Source organism: Ruditapes philippinarum, unplaced genomic scaffold, assembly GCF_026571515.1.
Source record: "Ruditapes philippinarum isolate M1 unplaced genomic scaffold, ASM2657151v2 ctg1742_1_1_1_1, whole genome shotgun sequence".
Classification (NCBI taxonomy): domain Eukaryota; kingdom Metazoa; phylum Mollusca; class Bivalvia; order Venerida; family Veneridae; genus Ruditapes; species Ruditapes philippinarum.
Window position 1 is genome coordinate 87,698 of NW_026864569.1, and position 26,829 is coordinate 114,526.

At 32.8% G+C, this 26,829-nt stretch overlaps 1 protein-coding gene across 1 annotated transcript; it reads right to left on the reverse strand.

Annotated features, from left to right (window-relative positions):
* Positions 1-5,586: 5,586 nt before the first annotated feature.
* Positions 5,587-25,401, reverse strand: LOC132726104 (glutamate receptor ionotropic, kainate 2-like). The gene is made up of 17 exons (XM_060711373.1): positions 24,769-25,401; positions 23,822-23,971; positions 23,096-23,353; positions 22,169-22,362; positions 21,540-21,593; positions 19,339-19,506; positions 17,498-17,650; positions 16,953-17,054; positions 15,927-16,043; positions 13,591-13,800; positions 12,663-12,886; positions 12,087-12,205; positions 11,230-11,447; positions 9,629-9,857; positions 8,935-9,016; positions 6,623-6,806; positions 5,587-6,247 (listed from the first exon to the last, which is right to left on the reverse strand). Exons 1-17 carry the CDS (start codon positions 24,866-24,868, stop codon positions 6,071-6,073), a joined length of 2,739 nt encoding a protein of 912 aa, XP_060567356.1. The 5' UTR covers positions 24,869-25,401; the 3' UTR covers positions 5,587-6,070.
* Positions 25,402-26,829: the final 1,428 nt, after the last annotated feature.

Here is a 26,829-nt window from a genome sequence, read left to right on the forward strand (position 1 = left end):
TCTAGTAAGGTTTTCCGTTGTGAAAAGTGCTAAACTAAAAGAGGCAAAACCAAGTTATAATTGATACTGAAGACTTTTTACCAATGCACTATATAAATAAGTTTAAAATATATGTTACATGTTTCTATTGAAACACTATCAACTGAAATGTTCATATATTCAAATCAGCTATGTATATAGCCATCGTAGATGTCACGTTTGATGCTGTTTTCCACATCACATTATCACCCACCGAGTCTGCAACTCATCAGTTTTACAAGCTTCTTCTCTGAAATAGAAATGCATTGACCATGAACATGCTCATACAGTGTTTGCCTTTGCCACTAGTATAGTGCGTGCCTGGCCAACCTGCACACATGTGTACACTTGCCAGGCTCTATACAGTGAATACCGCCAGGTTTTAAGCCGAAAACTGTCCAATATGACAAATGTTGAATTTCATGAGGCGCGTAGCGCCGAAGGTAAATCAATATTTTACTTATTGGTCAGTTTGAGGCTTATATCTTACTTGCTTCTATCGAAACAATAGAAATAATGTATTTTGTGCTAGAAATGTACAAATGTACAAATTTAATGTTAAAGCATTTCTTTCCTACTTGCAAAACACTATAGGTAGTCTCTTGAATAACAAAATGTCCGTAGCATGAAATTTTCGTGTTTTGAAATTATGTACATGAACAACATGATATACACTTACACGCAGACAGTATACATCTATTTACATTGGGGATTTTTACAAGAAATAATAAAAATAAAAAGTTTTAAAAGTTGTGTTATATCTCGGATATTTTTAATGATTGACTGAGACGATTTATGACTTTAAAGTAGGGTTTATACTGACCATTTAATGTGTTAAAAATAAAAAAAATTGTTTTGCTTTAACTATCACGGATATTAAATGTTGTGTAAAAATGGCCATTAGTTGTAAGCAGTTGATATAACGGTTGTTGTTCACGAGCAGATCTATTTGTTTCAAATACGTACGTGCAAGTTGTGTATGGGTACACTTGACAGTTTGGATCTCTGCATAGGCTGTTTGTGCATAAATCTGTTGTTGGGCAATATCCAGTCGCTCCTTCACATTCTAGTATTTCTAAATACAAAGCAGATTTTGAATAACAATGATCAGATTTCATAGTGCAAAATCTAACACAGACTCAGTGAATTTTATTTAGTGTCAATTAAATACAGAAAATGGCAAAGTAGTAATTTTTCTTGCAAATAGATTAAGTTGCATTGAATAATTCGTTTCTTATCTTTTGGAAATGGGCAATTTAAGTTTTAAAGTTAGTAAACATCTAGCTACAATTCAACCCTAACCACACGTTTACCCTTACCTATTTTATGGACTGGACAATCTGTTAATCTCGAGACAAATCCATTCATCAATTTAAGAAAAAAAATCAAAATACATACTGACTGAATAGCGAACAATGCAAACAGTAACAGAGGGTCAAATGCCTTGGTTCATCTTGGTCTACACCGGTGACATGGATAGAGATTGTTACCGCTACTAAGCGTTAAAACCAAGGTAAACAGATGAAATTATAAATAGGTACAACAAATAACTGAGTATTTAACGTCGCCAGAATAGTAAAGGCTGATATCTATGATATCTATTTATGATAAGAAAAAATATTTTCTTATGAAATCAATGATAAAATTTCAAACAAAGTTAAATTCTAACAAATTTTTTCGTGTAAAAGATTCAAATAATCAAATCATTTTCAACAATTCTTAATGATTGTTGCAAAAATTCAGGTGCAAAATAAAGGCACACACTAAACAAATATATTTTCCTAATGTAAGTAACATATCACTTTTGTGGGATTTTCACCATTCGCCTTAACGATTTTAAGAACAACAAACAATAATCACTGAATATACACTCTTTGTAAATATGTAGAAATTTTGATGGATGTCGACATTACTAATATAGTTTGAATTACAAGCCAAATCATTAGAAGCGGGTAATATACCCGAACCCTTTATTATTTCTTCAAAATCTATTACATTAGAGCGTAAGGAACGACAAGAAGGTGAAGAACAGTTACCTGAATCAGGCTGGAAAAGCCTAGGCACCCCCTCATCTGCAGTCCTAGCTTTCCTGTTTGTTCCTATACGTTTAGGTGGCATGATGTGGTAATATAACTAGAGATTGACAATGATTTCGTCAAACGATGTTGCATGTACAAGTTCTCGAATACAATGCTGTCAGAAACGGATATATCAGTTTATATAGTGTAACCGAGGTAATCCGCATAGTTTACCGCCATACGCCAACGTAAACTTCGTGCGCAAAAAAAAACCTTTAAAATATTTGCTATCAAAATAATTCGTCTAATTTGTCATTAATGAGAAATTTACATATAAAAGGCATTAATGCTTATCATCAAAAATCGTTAGTTTTGTTACATAATTGCAATATGTGTACTTAGATTTAAACGAAAGTCCATTACTGGTATGATAAACATAGAAAACAGATTACAACTAAAACAAATTTAAATGATGAATTTATTAGCAATTGTAATGCTGGAAACTACGCACTTTGCTTCTGCATCGTGACATTTGTTGGGCAACAATCACCTGTTCTTGTATGTAACACATTTATCACATCTTAATTCCTGATTCGTTTGAATGGGTTTTATGTCACACCGACACAGTATAGGTCATATGGCGACGTTACTGGTGGAGGAGGACCTCAAGTGTCCTTACGTGCATTATTTCAGGCACGAACGGGCATCTGAGTAGAACCACCGACGTTCCGTAAGTTAGCTGGATAGATTCATCACATGAAAGAATCCAAATTTCCTGTCGGGATTCGAACCCACGGCGGAGAGGGGCAAGTGGTTTGAAGTCAACGACCTTAACCACTCGGCCACGGACGCCCCGGGCTGATTCGTAACACTTTTGCGCATCGTGCTGTCGACTGGCGCTTGCGCCGGTCGGCAAGGCAACAATGCGCTAAGCGCCGGCTGACAAGGCTACCATGCGCTAAGCGCCGGCTGACAATGCAACAATGCGCTAAGCGCCGGGTGACAAGGCAACAATGCGCTAAGCGCCGGCTGACAAGACTACAATATTCTAAGCGCCGGCTGGCAAGGCAACAATGCGCTAAGCGCCGGCTGTCAAAGCTACAATGCGTTAAGCGCCGGCTGACAAGGCTACAATGCGCTAAGCCCCGGCTGACAAGGCTACAATATTCTAAGCGCCGGGTGACAAGGCAACAATGCGCTAAGCGCCGGCTGACAAGGCAACAATGCGTAAAGCGCCGGCTGACAAGGCTACAATGCGCTAAGCGCCGGCTGACAAGGCAACAATGCGCAAAGGGCCGGCTGACAAGGCAACAATGCTCTAAGCGCCGGCTGATAAGGCGACAATGCGCCATTTTGCGCTTTGTCGAGACGTCGCGTTCTGGTACACATACGCATATATTATAACCAGTTCAAGATGAAAGGTATATAAGTGATATTTATGTTGTTTACACTTGTTTTTATTAATATGTACAAAATTATGTACAAAATCAGAAAAAAATAAATAAATTTTCACATCATAATGTTTAAACGATCAAAACCCACCCTGTCCCTCCCTAATGATTTTCTGCCTTTGTTGGGCTTTCTTAATTTATATTTTCAGGTGTATCTATGAAGAACTTTCATCATGGATGTATTTCATTGAAAACTGGATTTACAATATGACTGTTGACATTTGAGACAAGTGCTTACAGACATTATTATTTAGTAATATTAAGTTAGTTTCTGTTATTTGTTATTTCTCTTCCGAGTGTCTGGAGTGAAATCAACATTCTTGTATATGACATTATATATGTATCAGTAAGCAGAGCTGCATTACTGGTACTGGTACTGCAGTACGTACTGCAGCGATTTTGCAAGTACTGGTACTGATACTGAATTACTTTTATAAAATTTTGCTACTACTGGTACTGGTACTGCATTACTGTCTTAAAAAGTGGTACTGGTACTGCATTACCCAGTACTTTTGGTTTTGATAAAAATTAAAAATAACATCAATTTTTCTCGTAAAATAAAGCTGTAAATTACATTAACTATATTTTATTTTTGTGAAAAAGTAAGTTATCAAATCTAAAGATAATTTGCTGCAATATTCCTTCAAATGTAAATATAGTATTCATCATAAAAAGCACCAAAGACTTTAAGTAAAAATTAAATTAAGATAAACAGACTCAATAACTCTTTACCCTAAAATATCTTTATTAAAATCTTTTATTACTTTGTATTTACTAGTAAAAGAGCAAAATAAACACTAATTAATTTCTTCTATTCTAAATAATCCCATTTCAAGTGAAAAAAGTGATATTGTTAGCACTATAAAAAGTTGTTATTTACTTTGGTATAAATTGAACAGAGGTGTGAAGGTGTGAAAGGCAACAAAAGACTGTTGTGTTTTAAATGAAAGATGATTGCATTGTATTTATACAGTTGACTGGTTACTAAACAATTAGATATGACATGAATATTATTTGTAAAAAGTATGTTAAAACTATTAAGTTGTAAATATGTTATGTTAACTTTAAAGTAAATTATGATTTTATTTGCTGTCAGAATAATATTTGCAATTATTTGTTTGACACTGTATTTATTCAAACTTTGATGAATATATAAAAGTAATGGTACTGATACTTAATTACTTCACCAAAAAAAGTACTGGTACTGCAGTACCGAGTTAAAATCTAGTACTGGTACTGGTAATGGTACTGCATAATTTGCCAAGTACTGGTACTGGTACTTAAGTACTACACCCTTAGTACTGATGCAGCTCTGTGACAGTCAGTCATTATATCATTACACTATATGTTTAAGGCATTTGCCAGCACGTTGTCTCTTTTTCAAAATACAAAAATTCACTTCCGACTGTCCGGAGTGTAATCAGCCATATGGGCTTTAGTAAAATTCACTTCCGATTGTCCGGAGTGCAATCAGCCATATGGGCTTTTAGTCATATTGTAAACATTATACTATATATATTTCCGATTATCCGGAGTACATATCCAGCCATTGGACAAAATTCTGCCTAAATCATTTAAAATTTCGTTTGGTTCTGAACATTTGTATTTTCCAGGTAATGGGCCCCGGAAAAATAAAACGGATACGTAAAACATGTTGAATCCAAGTGCAAACCGTTCCCACAAGGATTTCATTTTTTATTAAATAAACATTATGAATGTGATTAAAAAAACCTATGCTTTAATAGCGTTAGCGCAATTTATGTTCTTGGGTTTTTTTTATTTATTTTTTTTATATTATTTTTTTTTTTTCGTGTTATAAAATCTGCAGTCCCTCGGAAATGTTGGCTCGGACATCAATCTTCTCGGGACTCTGCAGACGTTACAACACGAAAAATGTACGTTAGCCCTTTATTAATATTTTATTCTAAATGTTAGTAATTAACAACAAACGTTTAATGGCTACAATACTTTGAAATATAGAAGTATTTTGACTCAATTTTACAGCGTGAAAAGTTAGAATAAGGTCACTTTAATAAATTACTCAACTTGTTCTTTCATGGTAAAAAAAGTACAAGAATGCATTTATCACTGAGTGTAGGTTTATTTCCTGATAAAATATAATTAAAAAAGAATAAACATGGCTTATTAGATTACAAACAAAAAACGACATCTTGCACATGTTTACGGAGACAAAAAACGAACGAAAAACAAAAACTTTGTATTTTATATTTATACATATCATTTTCATATTTAATTAAGTTAATTTTCATTTGTTTGCATCGAATGATTAACAGACGACGTAAACTGATGTGTACAGGCGTTTCAGTTTATTGGGATGTTGTTTCATGTAAAATGATATATGAGAATAAAGAAAACTATACATTTGTCTGTTGTTCGTCGGTTCAAGAGCAAGACCGATACAATGTATTATTAAGAAAAGATTAACACTTCGAAATGCCATGATTTTATTACTAAATAAAATCGCTGCAGATTTGGTGACACTATATATACACCTTGATCTTTTGTTTTTGTATATCAATCAACTGTTCGTTAAAGCAAAACTTTAAGTTCATAACACTTCAATCAATCAGCAGCATCTTTACAGAAATTGCCGTTAGTGATTTTAGGAGTTTTTTGTAGAGAATTTTTATTCACTTCACATTCATCAACAGAGCTGTTCTCGTCTCCCATGTTCCTCGAAGATGTGCATTCCACAAAGATGAAATATAATCCATTTTTCACTTCAGTCAAAAATGATGCCTACAAATATATACGGTATAAATTTGGTGAATCAAAAATCTTTGCCGAGATTACGTACATAGTCACAAAACCAGAATGTGTAATAGAAATTGGTACAGAACAAAGGGTTATTCCTCCTCACAAAAATGATCAAATAACAACGTCAACATGCATCAATCTGACAACAAGTATATTTTGTATTCCTTAAGTTTGAAATTCTGTTTGAAGAGACACATTAGAGTACAAACTTGCTGTCCTTGAATTGATTCAGTCTAAAACAGTTGGTAATATTAAAATTTCACCGTGCCAGACGATCTCTTGGTTTCCTCTTATCATTACAATTGTAAATCATAACAAATACAATAAGTGCAATCAAATGAAATAAACTAAAATTACATTTTGTTTTCGAGCTGTCCTTCCAGCCTTCCATAAAAATTCCAATATGGCGACAAACAGAGCGAATATGGAACCACCGGCAAGGACAAGAAATACACCTCCCAAATTCCCAACACCAAGAGCGCTCGTTTGTTGATCGTCTGCGTTGTCGTCTTCACAAACAGTGTTGCTTTTCTCCACCCACCTAAGATAAGAACGTAAAAGACTAGGTATATGTAAATGAAGCGTTTTATGTTTGAATCTGTCCAATGAAAGTCAAATTATATATGTTTATTGCGTAAACAAATACAGACACATCCTTGATCATCTCATCTTTGGCTCTGCAAATATTATTTTGTGCCTTACAGCTTACTTCGGTGAAACAAAGGTGATATTAGTGCGTTTTAATTTATCTCGTGTGTACAAGATACCATGTCGTCCACGAGTTACTAAGTCGTGGCCACGAGACAATTAGTTTAAACAATATTTTATTTATATAGGGTTAACGCACGTTTTTCCGTGTTATAACGTCTGCAGAGTCCCGAGGAACGGTTGGTGCCCGAGCCCGGTAGGGCGAGGGCTCCAACAGTTCTGAGGGACTCTGCAGACTTTATAACACGAAATAAACGTGCGTTGACGCTATTATAGCATAAAATTTTAAAACAGATTCATGATGTATATTTAATACAAAACACAATACATTAAATCCTTGTGCTTGGACGGTATTTATCCAATTCTACATGTTTTACGTATACGTTTTATTTTTCCGGGGCCAACAACGAACCGAACGAAATTTTGAATTTTAATTGATATTATAAAGCTTGACATTGGAGAAATATTATCTCAAGGAAAAAAAACAACAACGTTACATTACTCTTCCCAATACAAAACATGACCCTCAGAAATTCTTAGAATGATTTCAGATTGACGGTAGAAAAAAGATCAGTGACGTCATCAGAATCGGGTTTTTTCAAGCACACAAGTTTTTAAAAAAAATCAGGCACTAAACATTATTCTCTCAAAGAAATATAAAGAGAATTTAACAAGATAAGCATCAATAAAACAACATGTTCTCATATTCATTTTGTGTTATCCTGTTTTGTAAGTTAATCGGAGGGTTAAACTGAATGCCAGTAATTTGTTTACATTGACAACTGTCCGTTTCTTAGAAAGGGCGACAACCAAGATTAGCAGCGATGTATATACGCCGTATTTCCGGCATAGTTACTTGAATGCTGCTCGCCGTATTTAATGCGATTGAGGCCCTCGAATCCATAATTTCAATATAACAAGAGCGCATGACTCTTTGGCAAACAGGCCAAATCGTCATTTTTTTTGTTTGTTTACTGGGCCCTGTATGTATTGCGCATAGGTGAAACCGGGCTATAACAAGAGCGCGTGACTATGTTAACACATGGTTTTGGTCCCGTTATAACATGGGCAAAATAGGGAAAAATAGCCGATTTTATGCTATAATAAGTATTACATTTACATGATAATTGACAAATAATAAATAGTACGGATTGAGTAGTAAGCTTGAAAGCTTTTTTAAAAACTCTTTCCGTAATCACTATCTAACAGTATGTAAAATGGTAACAATTATATGCATTTTTGAGTTAAATATACATAACATTTTCACTATAAACTTGCTTCTTTACATGTACAGAAAAGTTAGCAATTTACACTCTGGTTTTCCTAATCGAAACGACCTTAATAATAGAATATTGACATAAAAATGTGAAAGAAAACCCTATAGTTCTATAGCATAAATACACGTAAGTGATAAATGCACAGATTAGCACGTTTAAACTTTTCAAGAAAAATAATAGAACTTTTAAGCATGTTTTAAAAGAATTTAAAGAAAAATAAAGAAATGGAAACGTTAGTTAATTGTTGAAATTGTTGGGTAATAGATGGTAGGAAATAAGAGACAGATTTGAGAGAAAGAAAAAGAAAGACAACAGGAATGGTCACGAGACAATTAAGTGGTCCGCACGAGATACCATGTCGTGGCCACGAATTACTTAGTCGTTGCAACAAGATAATTAAGTTTAGCGCACGAGATAATATGTCGTGGCTACGACTTACTAAGTCGTGGGAACGAGATAATTTTTTACTCAGCAAATATGTTTCATGAAAAATGTCGGAAACTGTATCTAGCCCTTTATTGTTGTAATTAACTGTAAATGAAATTTCAATTTTATATGATAACATATTCAAGAAGCATTTATTAAAATAGCCATGTGTTAGCTCTGGCTCTAAGTGTAATTTTTAATTTATTTATGTTTTTAAGACTGATGATCAAAAGAATTACATATAAGACGATATTTTACCATTTTTTGTACAGTTTTGATATAACTTGTTGCTGTTGAAGGTTTACAATTTCTTTTGAAATGTATTTTATCCATGGAGAATCTGAAAAATACATATAATATTGATATAGCTTATAACTTAAAAGACACCAAACAACATCCTACACAAATCTTGCACTACTAACACCGAGGACGAGTTATTACAGTCAATGAGTTCGAACCACTTGCGCCTCATAACTGTTGGTTTAAATTCTGCCATGGACATGACGATGTCTCTAGTCAGGCTACATTACTTGCCTACATAATGTACGATTGGGATTACGCGGGCACCAATAAAGCTTACAAATCATCATATGACCATTACGTGTGACTAAAACTCCAATAAATGAATTTATCAAGAATGATCACATAAATATTAAACACGTGCGCGGATCATGCTTAAAAGCGCAGATCCTGCTTAAAAGCAGAACACACACAATTATGAGTGCGAATTTATTAGTATATTATGTATCTCCTTACTGAAATCATTAGTAAACGCAATTATGTGAATACATTTCAAATATGGTTACATATATATATTTTATGTTAAACTTACCACATTTGAAATGCACTAAAATAATCATATAGGAGATTGATGTTTGAAAGATGTTTTGTTTTTGTTGTTTTTTTTTTGTTTTTTTGGCATTGTAAAAAAAATATTACGTGAGCATTTTACCTTTAGGGGAAGCAAGGCCATATCCTTTAGAGTCTAATAAGTCACCAATTTGCATAAGATCGCAGTTCCTCTGTACTTGGTAATCAATTGATGTAGATTCTGATAAAAACGCATAATTTTGAGAAGCTTTTACTTTCTTGAAACCTTCTGCATTACTTTTTACAAAGACCTTGTCCCCATTAGCTGTCATAAATGCGTTCATCCGCTTGTACACAGGCATTTCTGCGTTCTGTAGAAAAAAAAGCTTTATGTATTCAAAATACAAGAACATTTATAAAGGTAAAAATTTTGTTACATTGATTGTATCACACTATGTAATTTATATAGGCCGAATTCGAGTTACAATGGAATTCTTTCTTTTGTTGCCCGTACTTAATATGTGTGTCCAATAAGTTATAAAAACCGGTCTAATGAAGAAAATGTTAAAAAGAAGGATTTTTCAAGAACGCTAAAAACGGAAAAAGGGGTAAATGTTGTAGCCTCGGTTTGACTTTGCCTGTTCATAGTTCGAAGTCGAGGTATGAGCAAGATTCTGTCTATGCCCTCTAGTACTGGCTTAGCAGTATTCAACATTCACATATAGCAATGGCGAATTTAAGTGTATAGTAAAATCTGCAGATGTGCTAATACGATTGTAAATATGACATTTTCGTGATAGTCAATGAAAAGTGGCGTATTATAGTAAAATAAAATGTCTGCGAAAACTAATAGGCAAACAAAACAAATCCAAACAGCATCAGAACTCCAAAGAGTAATTATATTTAACGATAAAATCACTGTTGGACAATACATCTATATGATTTCTTAAACATCAGTGTTGATTAAACCGGTGCTAAGAGCATGGACGGTAGTTTGCGCTTTACGGTACAGTCCATAATCAGGCTCAATCAAACCGAGCTTGCAACATTTTCCATTTTGCCGTTTTGGACTTTCTTTAGGGATACTTATTTTATTGCCACGCCAGCGTTGTTTGTGCCGTGTGGAGGCTGTAAAGGGTCGACCCGTACATTCAATCAGAGATGTTATATTTCCGATCCTTAAGATCGTTCAGCATTACATTATTGTTGTGTTTGTGGTACCTTTAGTTTTTTTTCTAGTTGGGTGGTTTCATTATTCCTACTTAAATATGTTGAATCACCCTTAGGATATGTTGACTGCTTTTTACAGTTATCTTTTTTTTAACATTGTATCTGTGATATGCAGGCTTCATAACCTCGAATCCCCTTTCAAAAGTCCATTTTATTTAGTTCCGCCCATTGTTTTCTCGTTTGGGGCACACGCATTCTTTTACTTGCGGACCCAGCGCCGCTTTTCATTGAATTGCACGGAAGTGTCACATTGAAGGTTCCATGATATCCGCCGTCTGTGGATGTTTTTAATTCAAAATTTCGCCATGATTAAGTGTTGAATTCTGCTTAAGCCGGCGCTAGGGGGCGTGGACGTTAATTTGCACTTTACAGTACCGTCCATGAACAGGCTTAATCAAACCGAGCCTGCAACATTTTCAATTTTGCCGTTTTGGGCTTTCTTTTGGGATTCTTATTTTCTCTATTGATTCACATGACACTTAAGAACATGTCAGAGAAATGAAATGTATAAACCTTGAAGAAGTCTCGAGTAGAGCCCGACGAGAGTGTTCCGTATTTGATCTCTGATTGCAAGGACAGGTCATCGGCGTTTTTTATTGGCGCATCCATCCTGCTTTTTGTTAGAAACGCTGCAAGATTAGCAGTGTATGAGGATACGATTATTAGAGTAAAAAGATACCAGATGCTCGCCACACACCTCGTGGAGGATGCTTTCGGTGCTATATCGCTACCTGAATTAGAAACAATTGTATATATATTAATTATATATTTATAAATGTTTATCTCACACAATACAATACGTAGAATATTTACGAGAGGATATCCAGAAGTTCGTAGACATGTGTTTGAAGAAATCAACAAACTAAGACTGATTCAAGTGAAACCTAGAGAATTTATATTTTGATATCATTATTATCCATATTTGAAATTTCATGAACATATACCAACACACAAGTAAGTTATATGCATTTAACTTAAGCTATATACAAAGAGACACCAGCCAAAAGAAATTACAACATGATGTTTGTTTCCTCAATGCATGCACCCAATACATTTTCAACTAAATGACAAGGGTACATTTTAGTTACATACTTTGCTGTCGGGATACGCGGAATGATATAGCAAGAATTACATTTACATGATCTGAGGTGCTGGCAGAAGGATATATTGATATCAGATATTATAGAGATCGTTGTTTTTTTTTCGAGAATCAATTTCTGAAACTAATTTCTTAACAAAATAATTAATCACTTGACATACAATATTCTTGTATATATAATGTTAGGGAATTAGCGCCAATTTGTAATTTTAACGTAAAGCAGACTTGATTTTAAGTGTATTGAAAACTTTTGCTATATATTTAGAATTACCTTGTTGCATAAGAGATCCAATAGCAAACCACAAACAGTTAAGAATTGTAAATACATTCTCTACTTCCTCTGACTCACTGTTACAAGGGTGAGGATTTTCCCATTCGTAGGGTGTGAATCTATTAGTATAAAAAGTAAAAACAATAATCACGCGGCACCATGCATAAAATTAATGCAATGTAGATATGTTTAAATTTTTGTGTTTTCTACAATCTCAAAATATAAAAAAATATTTTTTACCAACATTACATGAAACATTCTTGGTAGGCAAGGAAATCGTTTGAATTAATACCGAAATTAATTTCACGAACATGTAAGCAAATAAGCTGTTAAACATATTAATAACAGGCAACAGAACCTTTAGAACTAATTTCACTTTAAGCTTCATGGTATTCCATGGGTGGAGGTGATGGTGATGATCAATCACAACGAAAGTGTAATGCACCGTCCGGGAATCGAACCCGGATTGTCCGAGCTCTATCTATTGAGCTAATCGGACGGTAGTCCATGGGTTATTGGTTTGAACTAAGATATAACAATGATAGAACAGCTATATAAATATATGAGTATATATACCTTGCTATAATAAACATCATAAAGCTGACACAGAGATAGGCAGCAACCATGTAGATCCAGACATCAGGTGAGAGTGGTAAAAGGAAGGAAAAAAGATCGGGCGGTGAAATAACCGGCTTCTTGTATATTATAGTGATACCAAGGCTTAGAAACGGCATGCTGAAATCAACCACCCTGGCTCGTGCATATGTTATAGACAACCCTGCTGCTGCAATGTCAGCCTTCTGAAATATTTGTTTATTGTAAGTAATGTATGTCGTAGTGAAGACATAGTACATTCATTATATAACAACCTGATCAATACTAACGTTAACATCAATCTTAGATCGAAAAAATAGTAGTATTAGTTTGAAACTATAAAAATTAATAATAGTTCACATCAAACAAAATACAAACACCGATAAAGGATGCATGAGTTGATAAATAGCTGTGTTAGACAACATCATAAACTTACACAAAAAAGAGTCAAAACAAACTCTTATTTCCAGTGTGGTCCTTAACAAAGGAATGCACAAATACAAAACAGAAATTATAAGGAAACACTTCAAAATTGAGCATATGATCATTCAAATTTAACGAAAATTTGATATGATAACGAAATTTTAATTCAAAAATTTAAAAAGATAAAAGGAAAATAGGTAATCATTTAAAGTATCTAATGACCCCTTATTACAAGTCATTTATCCGATTCAAATAACAGGCGATATAACCAACTTAAACTATCTCGTTAATGAGAAACCGCCTTTCTAATAATTATATCCAATCTGAAAGATCACTAAGTTGAACATATAAGCAGATATTGTTCTATTGAAAACCCCAAAACCAAACGCCAAAAAACAATACCATGTCAAAGAGCAAACTATTCAAAACCAATAAAGGGAAACAGATTTACTATCAGTAATAAAATAGCAAAATGAAAGAGTCATACTTTTGTGTTGTCACGTGACATCAGATCTCCAATCATACCGTTCCATTTTCCTGGCGTTATTTCACTACCATACTGTCTGTCTACCTGTTCGTATATCGTGTAGTTAAACCCCAGTATATACGATAACTCGTCAAGAAGGTCTATAATGAAGCCCTCATGCATCCGGCCATGCTCGTTTGGCTCTGATAAGTTCATGACATATGGTGGATCCTGGTAATTGAAACAATTTCTTTCTACTACTATATCAACTAGCCTTTTATTTTATTTTATTTTATTTTAGCAACAACATAGATCACAGTTACATAATAAGATATATATATATAAATAAATATATATAAAATAACAGTTTATCCAAACTAAAATATCATTTCATATTAATAATAAATAAAACAAACTTAGTTAATGACTGAGATCAGATGAGGCATTTGATAAATGTATTTTAAAAAAGAAGCAAATGAATAAATTAATAAAATCACATTTCAGGTTAAGACTACAATAGTCAGAATTATAATTATCACAGAATATTGTTTAAAGTTACTGATAAACATGACATAAAAGAAGTAAAAGAATTTCAATAAAATTTCAATACAAAGGTTTTGTTAAATAGTGATCTATGGTTACAAGGATAGCCCATTAAGCTGGTGTGCTTATTTCCAATGGGGTCCTGTTAACCAAATAGATGGAAACAAGATAAAACCAGAGAGACATTCATTCCTCAAATAAAAATAGACAATGAGATAACTTTCAAATTATTCAATCACAGTAGTTTTGCATTATCACAGAAAGAAAGGCACAGGAAAAAATAAGATAACTAAAAAACAATAAAGTTTGGCGAACCTGTGTCGCCACTTAATTAGTAATATAAAAAGTCACTTTGATGTTGCGCAGCCCATATTGAAGCAAGATGGCTTTTAACAGAATTTTTATATAAAGTTGGATTTGATATACATTTTACATCATCTGGCAAACTATTCCAATCTATTACCATTATAGAAAAAGGTGCTATTACATGTCTTATTACAAAGAGGGATTGAAAAATTAAACTTATTTGATCTAGTGTTGTAGTTGTGTATATCAGACATCCGAACAAAATTTGTTTTCATGTAAGTAAGCCTTCAACAACTCTTAAACCAGTTAGTATACTTTCTAAAACAAAATCATACTACCATATGCATCTACTAAATACTACTATATTAATAACTGACAAATCTTGGCATTAACATTGACGCCTTATCAAGTTTAAGCTACAGTCTCACTAACATCCCGGCAGAGCCCCGATAGACGTCCGGGGTGATCCGGGAACGACCGGGAACAACCGGAGTACATCCGTAACTCTGCCGGCAACGTCCGGGATGATCCGGGAACATCCGGCATTCGACCCCGGATGGAATAAAATATTTAATATTACCGGGGGGGGGGGGGGGGGTCCGGGATGATCCGGGAAGATATAGCTTTGCCGGCTTCACCCTTAGCTCTGTCGGAACGACCGGGTTATACCGGGGAAACACCGTAGCTCTGCCGGCACAAACCGGGGATGATCCGGGGTATGATATAGCCGGTAGAGCTACGGTAGAGTCCCGGTATATGCCTGCAGAGCCCCGGTAACTACAGGCAGAGCCCCGGAGGATAAAGGTAGAGCTACGGTTGATCCCGGTAGAGCCCCGGCAAACCCCGGATCATTTCAAAAGAATAACGACAATTTGCGATGATTGCACTTGTTTGTATTAAAATCCTTCCCATTTCCCTTCTAACCAGTATGGCATAAGGATTTTTCAGAAAATCATCATGAATTACTATTCTGGAACAATAGATATTATATTAAATTAAAATTAATTATCAATGTTATCATTTTCGGGCGTTTTCAATCCACCGGGGTTCTACCGGGGCTCTGCCTTGATCTTTCTGGGCTCTGCCGGGGCTCTGCCTGGATCGACCGGGGCTCTGCCTGGGTTAACCGGGGCTCTTCCGGCGTCATCCGGGAACGACCGGGTAATCACCGGCATTAACCGTAGCTTCACCTGGGCTCTGCCTGGATGATCCGGAGCGCATCCTGGGTGGTTAGTTGGGAACTACCGTAGTGCTGCCGGGGTAAGTGTGACCGCAACAATAATTTCACCCCGGATCGTCCCGGATCATCCCGGTTACTTACTTAAGGGGCATGGACGGTAGCTTGCATTTACCACTACCGTACATGACCACGCTCAAACAAAAGGAGAAAGGAGCCTACATCATTTTTTTCCTATGATGCTCTTTTATTATATTTTCTGTTTTTTGTTGTTTTTTTTTTTATTGTATTTTATAATAAGCACCACTGACTAAATATTTTAAATACTTACATAAACAGTGACAACCCGTAAAGTGGTATTTCTTAATCGTTCCCGATCATCAAATATTTTCTGTATCACGGAAAATGATGTTATATTAATTCCTGTGTTTGTATTCCAACTACCTATCTAAAAGAAAAATAAACACCATTTTTTCAATTTCACTTTCATTTGTTTGTTTTATATTGAAATCAATAGAATAATACTTTATATAATGGGTTAAAAATATGTATGAAATCTTTTGGAAAACAATGTATATTTCGGTAATATTATGATTAAAAATATGTCTGGCAATAAAAATAAATTTAAAAATGCCCATTTACATACAATTATATCAAATTCCGAAATGTTATCAACAGAAATATTTTCATACTTTTGGTTTCTAAAATCATAAGAAGTATTATGTAAACAATCTACGTTCTTCTTATTAAATTTTCATCTCATTCGTTATTATTGAACAAATCCAAGATTTTACTTTCATTTTGTTTAGACCACACTATTGCATACCAATTAAATTGTAAAGTCATAAAGCTATTTATCTGCTGCAAATAATTAACAATTAACTTTTTAAAACAAATAACTCTTAATGTCTTGTTTGTTTAAGAAAAATGGTGCATGAAATCATGTCTTAACGGTTAAAACCCTTTATTGAAATACCAGTATAATATTTTGTTCCGGACATTTTATTCTATTTACTTAAATATTCATGTATTTTTAATAACATAATCATTCTACGTTGCATCTTGTTTGTGAATTGACCATAAGATAATTGAAAGAAAAAACACTTAAAACAAAATATAACTTCTATAAAATTATTTCAGTAGATATAACTTATATCTATACTATAAGGTGTCTGTCACACAAAATATAAAACATTTCACACAGACACGTTTCCGTATAAAACAACAATGATGTCTAGAAGTTACTTCAGTGACATTCATTTGGCTTAAAATTCATATCTTTAAAATATTCTTACGAATGCAGTTTAATTATCGATCCGAAATTTGACTGACATGCCTCAACTAATTAATGACCTACCTCGGTTAGCCCATGGACTGATAAACTAGTGATGCCGAGCCGAAAACCTTGTCTCTGGCCATCTTCAAATTTTATTTCTCCCGAGAGTCCATGATATGTAGACTGAAAATGCATTTAAAGTTTTCAGGCAACAAAATGTTATTTACAAAATTGTAATACATTTACATAAAACTTGAACAGTTAGAATTTTATAATAAGAAAATATCCTAACATGTTGAAACAGAAAGTTATAAGCCTTTTCACCATAAAAACCACATAATTATGCAGTCTGATCAGGCTCGGTACTATTGGTGGATCAATTTTTGTATTTTGTGACAAAAATTCAAATTAAAGCTGACTGTTGAAAATTCAAAGCAAAACAATCCATTACAGTATATTATCAAGGTAGGAATCAATAATCAAAATACATAATTATACATAACATAATAATGATAATAATTTTATTCACAAAATGTTACAAACCCATGAGTGTCATGATATAAAATCAATCCTTTAACAAGTAAACATAGGTCTATAATTACTCAAGAAAACTGATAACTACGTACTGTTTTCATGTAATTCAGTAAACTTGTTCCATTCGACCATTTTTCTCGCTTATGGCAGTTTAGTGACTCTGTGGAAACTGGTCGAGCTCTAGAAAGGTTTCTCAACGCATGCGCGAAAATGTGCACGGCGTCATACATCAACGCTGATTCTGTCTGTAAAAATATTGATACTTTCTTTGTTTTCTTTATAATAATAAGCAATATTTATTAAACACTTAAGAGCTTATTTGCCTAAAAAGCAAATGTTTTTTAACACAATTCATTACAAAAGGTTGAGTAACTATTAGGAAAATGAGCGTTTATTTATGCAGGTGTTTCATGCAGGTGTGGGTACCTGGCCTATCATTAGACATAAATATCAAGTCAATCTTGAGTAATTTTTGTATTTTCTGATCGCAGATCAGGAAATACAATGCTGACATTCAATCTCTGGCACAGCTCTTCACGACAAACCTAACAACAAGTAGTTCTCAAAACAGCATAAAACGAGCGATGTAAAAGAAAGAAATATTTTTATTTTGTTACAAGTATCCAACAAATTATAATGCATTAAAAGTTTAAAAGTAGCGTTGGCTTATAGAATTGTCAATAAAAGCGCTTTCACAAATTATGCGGATGAATATGATTCAATCAATGAAAATGCTAGTGATGTCGACAGAGCGTATTAAATCAAATAAATCTGACTGTCGAGTTGTGGAATATATACATGTCGGACTGATTTGGCGAGAAGATTTTCACTAAATTATTTATATCAATGTTAAACAACAGGTTTATCGTGAACAAAATACCTCGAAATTAACCCGAAATGGAAATTCTAAATTTAGAATTATTTGATTTTATTCAGACTTTCTTAGTATAACTTCCTCGTGGTGCAGGGGCAACGCGCTCTCTTCGGATGTGAGAGGTCTAGGGTTCAATCCCAGTCGAGGCAACTATTTTTTAATGTGTCTGTTTTTAAGGAAATAGCCACGATAAGGATAAAGGATAAAGTGTGACTGTCATAAAAAAATGAACATAAATGATTTTTTATGCAACTCATTCATGCAAATTTCCGTATGTATCAAACTCAAACTGTTATAGTAAAAAATCTAAACGCATTCGCTTATCTCTGTGCCCTACAAGATGAATTTTAGTATATAAAAATAAACTTATCCCTTTATGATCATTGATGCCAGCACTATTAAGTGTTGAGAATTGAGTACCGCTCAAGCCGGTGCTAGGGGGTGTGAGGGAGGTTGCACTTATTCAGTATCCCTCATGTACAGACTCAATCAAACCGATTCTGCAATTCCTTTGTAATTTTGTTGTGATAAATGCTTCCGAGGGATTACTTTGTTTCCAGAATTTTATACTACATACATATATACTGTACGATTTAAATTGCAAAGATCAGAAAATACCACAGAGCTTGCAGCCCTTTGATTATTTAAATACCATTATTCTCAATTTTCAGTGTCAAGTGATGTATTTCAAAATATTGGAAATAATGTTGGTGATTGACAAATAATTGATAATTAAAAATGTTTATGATCTTATATGAAAAACTAAACAAATTATAAAAAGACTTCCCCACGCATTAAAAATAGAGCGTGACCGATAGATTCGGAACGACATTTATATCATTTCTATTGGTTACGTGAATTATTGATTTTTTTTATTGTACAGTAGTTATGTAAAAAATGGTTGTTTGGATTTTTCCTTAAACTGACCATTTACGTTTGGATGGGCATAAAATCACTTTAATGTTTCTGTGTAACCAAGGTCTTTCAAATATAAAGACCCTAGTGTAACAAATTAACTGTGCTAGCATACTTTAGAACAAATCTGTTGGTGATACTTACCCCTATAAATTTAGATCCGAGCATTGGTGACTTGCCGTAAATTATTTCCTTTGTCGTCCAGTCAGATGTCAACGATTTTAGGGCAGGGTTGGACGGATCTATAAGTCGCATAGATGTGATATTAGCGCCTTTATACATGTATGGTTCTAAATGAATTTGTGTAAAATCCTGGAAAGTTAAAATTGTATTATCGATTTATATTTTTAAAGTGATAGTTATTATGTCATTGTTAATATATAAAAGTGTATCTCTTCATTATTTTGGCAATTGTTCACATGTGTTTTAAAGGGAGTCCACTGATCGTTTTTGGCACGACGGGACTTGAAATATTTTTAGAGATTTTTATACTATTTCGTATAGGCTTATACCAATCTTTCTCTCACTCGGTTGTTCTAGAAGAATCATTTTATTGCGTAAAATAACCAAACCTAAAATAATAGAAAGCGTTTGAACGCATTTAACACAAACCAGACAAAAAATCACTCTTAATATAGATTTTCAATTAAATTCTGATTTTATGTCTGTTTTTGTTGTTGTTTTCTTTCGTTTAAAATTTTATGTTTTTGGCTTTTTGATCGCAGTACAGTGTTTTCAAAAATAATCATTATTTTATTCATAGCTTTTTAATAGCTTATAAAAGTCAAAGCTGAACAGGGATTTAAAAAAAAAGTATACTAACAAATAAAACTATAAGCAACATTTCTACGATGTGCGATTTACATGCAGTACGTGTTAGGCACTATACACTCAATCTTTAGAAGTGACCTTGTTACAAAGAAAACCAAATAATTATCACATCTTATCTCTGTTAAAAGTTCTAAATAACCATGGCTAAATATCAGTATTGTAATATATTTAAAGAGTGTATTGAATATGTTTTAATGAAATAAAGACATAATTTCGATTGCATAAAGTATTAAATTTTATGCTTACTTGTTGTTTGCAATGTATTTGTTTTAAAAGATAAGTATTGTAACTTTATTTTTTATTGTTGTAAAGTCAGCCGTTTTAACATCGTCTCTTTGATAGATAAGATAGATAAAATATTCAGTATTTATCATTTCTTTGTCATATATCCTGTCTGCACTCCTCTCACGTGTCATATTTCCAGTTTTTAATTAAAATTTAATCATGCGGAGTATGTACCAGGGTTTGATTTGCCATGCTTTTATCAAACTTTAAGTTCACTGTCTTATATTTCATCTTTTTCGTGTTCATAATCTATTAACATTTTTATTATCAAAAGAAGTAAAGTATAAACAACTAAAGGTTAGCAGAATTCAATAGGTTTTAATTAAACTGAGTACAAAACATTTTATTCAGCCACTGATTTTTAATTAAACTTCATCATCTTATATTTCATCAAATTCTTAAAGTATGGTGAATACATGTATGACATTTGCCTACCACTTTGATATATAATTGGCAATTAACCTTTGTGAAATAGAATAGAAAAGGATATTACCCAAACCTTATATGTTCTGTCCTTGATTCAATTATAACATATTTACTGACTTAATTACACTTAACTGCCAATCTGAATCTGTATTTTAAACCATTAACGGACGCTCACTCATCTCATGGAATTACTAATTTCCATAGCAGTATTCTGTTCTATTACCTCTCTACTCATTTCTTTCGTAATATTAATTTCCTATAGGTCAATGAGAGTTATCCTTACATACCATGTGACTAAAAATTGTATACTGTTACATGGGTAACAGTTCTTTTTCACAAATAAAAAGAAATAAATATTGTCCCAATGACGTATTTGTTCGGGGTAATAAAATAAATATCACATATAATAATATAGTAATTATTATATGTAATAACTAATAGTAAAAAGTTTAGCATTGGGGAAAAATGGAATGTTTCCCGTGTCTAATATATGCAAGCAATGTAATGACTTGGCCCGAACATTATATACAGTGTATTACAATATTTGTGGGCAATGCAACTTGAGAAAAACATTAATTTTGGAGAATCTACGAAAATCTCTGGGCACTCACAAAAACCTCTATATGTACATCAATATCTTAGATTATACCAAATGTTGTTTTTATAAATTTGATTTTGTCAGTATAGGTCACGTATCCCACAAAACAAACAAAATTATCTTAAATTTTTTTTTATCAAATAAAAAAAGAAATAGGTAAAAGATGCTTGATAAATTGATAAATTTAAATAATAAAAAAACATACCAGTGAAGTAAAATGAAAATGGTAATACCCCGACAACATTCCCATAGAGTCGGCCTGGAAAAACAAATGAGTTTCAAAATTAATATGTATTATAAGGGAGCATACATCATCCACGTTACCAAAACGATGAAGGACATTTAAAACTTGACCATGTTATTTGTAGATTCCAGGCAGTTAGAAGTGATTATCTTAAATATTATAAACATTCTTTCTTCAGTGTTAAACATAAAACATTGCACAGCGTAATACATAGAATTATGAAAATACTTAAAGTGTTAAACTCTCTTAAGCAGGATGGTTTACCAGAAACGTAATGAAAAATAAGGTAGACTATATTAAATACATCTACAGCAAGTATGTTGCAATCAAAACATAGTATGTTCCTTCTTAAATTATCGTGTCATTTATAACTTGGTCAAAGAGTATTTAAATGTTCCCCATAACTAAGACTCCGATTCGAATTCATCATTCTTTGTTGTTGTTGTTGTTGTTGTGATATCAATACTCATCTGGATAAATTGTTACAAACAAAGGTTTTAGGTTCATTAATGAGAAGGCCAAACAATTTACTAATTACTGTTTTGATTTGAGGATAAATGATTTATTTTTATTAAAGCCGCGAACTCTACCTTTTCAAGGAACTTAGGTATCCTTGTAACATGACAATCTATGATGATTCTGTATTCTTTTTTCTCTTTCATATCTGCGAGCAGATTTTCCAACGCCTTATCGCTGTTATGTTGGGGAGCCTCAAATTCTCTAATTGTCATTTTGTACTCATCCCCTCCCGGTATTTCAAGCACTTTTTGTAACCTTATCAAACCTGTAAGAATTGAGTTATACCTACTGAATACATAGAAATTTAAGCTGGATCATGAATCAGATTATTTTAATAAGTATCGTCATTGTCATGGATTTTGCTTTCATTTCTTTACAAACTCTTTCATGACAGGATAGCAAACGATCGGGAAGTTTATCTCAAAACCCAAGCTCCCTAGTTGAAAATATAATTCCTTATCAACACATATAATACCTTTTTTAATCTTTGTGTCAGTACTCTCTTGATACTTAGGGTTATTATCAAATTGTTTTTATTGTAACTAAATCTTTCCGAAATAAAAATATTTTATAGATATAACTTGAATAGATTATTTGATTTATTTTAATTTTAATTTCCTACAGACGTAACAAAATGCTAATGTTGTATCAAAATGGCCTTTTGTCACGGTAAAAATATATACATGTATATTATAACGTTTTACGATACAGTGCAGTTGCAGATAGGGTATTTGTGTAACAATCGTAACCAAATTGTTTCATGATTCGCGGCCGAGTGGTTAACGCGTCGGACTAGTAATCTCAGGATTGTTGACCGCGTGGGTTTAAACCCTGAAAAAGGCAAGCCGTTGTTTCCTTGAGTAAGAAACTTAACATTCATTGCTTAGTGCTGGTTAGTTCCATGAATGGATTCGAGAATGTTTAAATCAGCTTATAGCTTCCATCAAAATCGAACTAAAATAAATTTGTACAAACAAAACTAAACTGCCATATCTCACCGTTTCCATCTTCATAGATAACTGTAAATATTTTCCAGTCCCAGTATTTGACGATGTCTGCAAATGCTTTACTCAGCTCTTCATTGACCGGATATAAGTTAATTGCAAATGTTGCACGGGAATCTCGTGCCTTCCACGATGTCTCTATGAAAGGAATTTGTGTAGTGTCACACAGCAACTTCATGTGAGATTGCGATGTTTCACTAGCTCGTCCAAATACCGCGGCAATACCATTCCTTCTTTTCATTTGTAAACACACTGTAACCAAAATGTGAATGAAAAAAGAAAATATCTACATTCTTTTAGCATTATGTAAGCCAAGATTTATGATTAAAATAGAACTAATTGTATATATTTCAATATGTATGCATTTTGATTATCTATAATCGGTGGATGGATGAGTGGATGGATCACCAGTAGATGTTTTAATTAAAAGTGAAAATAGTGGTTATGTAACAAGAGGTGGTTTTGCAAGACTGATAAATGTATTTTATTTTTAACTCCTATCGTTTTCCCCAAACTCACTAGTTTTCTATATCCATTAAAGTATGTTTATAAATATAAGAAAATATTTATGAAATAACAACAAACTCTAAATTCTTAATCATTCCGGTATATAAATATACATATAGTCAAGCAGCAATAATGAATCCGCTTTATCGTCGGCAAGAAAAGAGTATACGAAGAATCATTACTTAAAATTATCAAACAATCAAGAAAAATTACATTTGTTTTGGGCCTGAAAGCTTTTATCTGGTGTCAATATTTCCATGTCGTAGATTATCGCAGGAACGCTGTTGGACTCAACATGTACCTCTGTTACAGCATTTTGGAACGCTAGACTTATAGCCTCGTGCTGCGACTCGAATAATGCTCCTTCAATTGTAATAAGTAATTTATCAAATCTTTCTTAAATGTATTTAACTCTGAATGAATCGTTTTTGAAATACATATATTTCGTTTCTGATATTTTTTTTCAAATGTGGGTAAGATAGCTAATAAACACGTTTATTATATACTTATAAATGAAATATTGAGAAATATTAATAAACAAAATGCGTACTTTCATTTTCCGTGTTTTCAATGTAAAAAATATTTTTTACTGCAGTGAAACATATTTTCCGTATTTTCACTAATATCTGCCCGGACTACTTTCTTCGAAATTCAGCCAATATACAACCCTTCAAATTGTAATGTCAAAAATGACCAAAAAAATGTATATATTTAACAGAAAATTCAAGTTTTTTTTTCTATGAATACAAGATTTATTTTCATCTTGTTGTATGAAATTTATCATATTTCACTCGTGACTGGCGCCACTTATGAAATATTTATTTTCATACTACTCGATGAAAAAACTTAAATATCCTCTATTTATCATAATTGTGTCTATTCATCAACCATTTCATCTCAAATTTGATCAAACTTTTATATCACTATTCGATACCATTTGCATATCGTTAGTGATGAAACTGTTATAGTGGTGGAAAAAAATATTAATCATTTCATCCCCTTTCTTCCCACGTTTTCTGTTTTTCATTTGCAAGTAATGATATATTCGTTACTACTGAGTCTTAAAAAGGCCAGACAATTATTTTTATCAGATTAAAAAAAAAAATATATATATATATATATATTCGAACATAAAAAACAAAAACAAAAATGTTTCTTACCTACTCGGACTTGATTCGTGCCTGTGTACATTGGATGATAAGTCCATATTTTAACAAAAGTGCAACACAAAATTAACGCTAATAAGTTAAAGTTAAACATCCTAACTTTTTTAAATTGATGAATTCTTCTTACTATTTCCTACAATAAAGTTTTTTATCGCATTTGAAAACGACTTTATATATTCATGATATTGAAAGCTTCAAAACTAAGTTATACACTTCTATGAAATCCAAATCCTGAATTACTAAATGCATTAATAATCGAAGAGATATTTATCAGTTTAAATCAAATAGAAACACGGGTAAACATCGAAATGTTAGTCGATAAAAAATCAATTTCCAATATTTATCTCACAATACTAATTCATTGTTATAAACTAACCAATAAAAACTGCGGTTTAGTTAATGAAATACAGTATGGGTGGAACATCCATTGATTATGCGGTTAATCAACCTAACCGAAATGATTTACAGTTGATCACACACGCACGTGCTTTGTGTAAAAACAGTTAATTTAAGCATAACATAAAACAAATAACAAATTGGTCGAAAATCAATACATTATACATACATGAATACAAGTACAATCAAAACAATATTGCATGTTCAGATAGGGATAAAAATGTTTACATTTACTGCAACGATTAAAGTACCACAACTGAGGTAAAGAAGCCTAGAAATATAACATAAGAAATTCATACGTAGATCAAGTGAAGCCGTTTCAATGAAAAAAATCTACAAAAGATAATAAACTGATAAAGAAATATACTAAGAATTAAATGTAAAACGGTTTCTGTGCGGTTCTTAACCCTATTTCAGTGAAAATCTTGCAACACTTTCTTTTTAGGTCAGAAATGCCGACATTAATATATATATTTTTATTATTTATATTCTTTTATAAAACTTCAGTATTGTTATATTTGTCTCGACCTTCAGGATCATTGGTTTCAACACTTTATGTGGTGAAAATTGAACACCGATCTTGCCGGTGCTAGGGGTGTAAGGGTCGACAGTGATAATGGTCTTTCAAATCAGACCTTCGAAATTAAGGTCGCTGCTGTACATCGGGCATGTTAAATAGCAAGTGAAAGGGGCAGTATATGGTCTCCTCTGAATCATATCTATGCACTATCTACGAAATATAGAACAACAAACTAGTCAGAAACAAGTTCAAACAACAACAACAAAAAGGCAAATTGGGTAAAAAAAACAAGTATTGAATGTTCTTACCTTGACAAAAGGACTTCATGGAACATACATATCATTTGTTTGTTTTAAAACTATTATTTATCAAAGCAGTATTTTATTACAGTACAGGACGTTTACATTTATAGCATACAAATGATGGCCATTTTAAATTTGTTTTAGAATTTGTTTTAATCAATATAAACGTAAAATCAAACAAATGTACCCACGATTAATAACCTGTCAATACAAAAGATTTCATACGCCACAAAAGATAAAACAAAAACAAGAAATAAACATCACTTCTACTTTACACACATACGGAGGATAGCCAGCCACGAGCATTGATTTGAAAATAGATGGTTTTTTGGTCTCACATATGAATTTTAAGCGGGACATTTTTTATTTGCATTGCCAAATATTCATCGACCAGATAAAACGTATTGTTTGACTGACTAGCTGCAGTAAAAACAGTTAGTCCTTCCTAAAATGCAGTAGTCTTTGATTATCGGTTCGATGCCTGATTATTAGTTGCTCAAGACAATACGATGTTCTTTCCCAACAAATTGTATATGCAATATACAATATATCAAATATTGCAGATATAGCTAGCTGGCTAGACATTTGTCACAAATTAGTTATACTTTTTTCGTGTAGGGCTCATATTTTTCTGTACTTTTTAAGAAAACATTCACAGTATTGTACTGATAAATAACCCTTTTTTAAATGACTTTGCACCCCTCCCATTTAAGAAGATATAATTTCAATTTAAGGCAAGGCAAAATAGTATTTTTTATTTCAGTACATACGTTTTTCATCATTCCAAACATCAACAAAAAGCAACAGACCAGATTTTTATATTTTATATAGAAGTAA

Bases quoted from the DNA above. Each gene is read 5' to 3' on its own strand.
- LOC132726104 (XM_060711373.1), bottom strand. From the start codon at position 24,868: ATGTTTAACTTTAACTTATTAGCGTTAATTTTGTGTTGCACTTTTGTT. The intron at 16,044-16,952 runs GTAGGTCATTAA...TTTTTCTTTTAG, and splicing joins CAGTCCATGGGCTAACCGAG to ATAGGTAGTTGGAATACAAA. The intron at 12,206-12,662 runs GTATATATACTC...TTATACTAATAG, and splicing joins ATGATGTTTATTATAGCAAG to ATTCACACCCTACGAATGGG.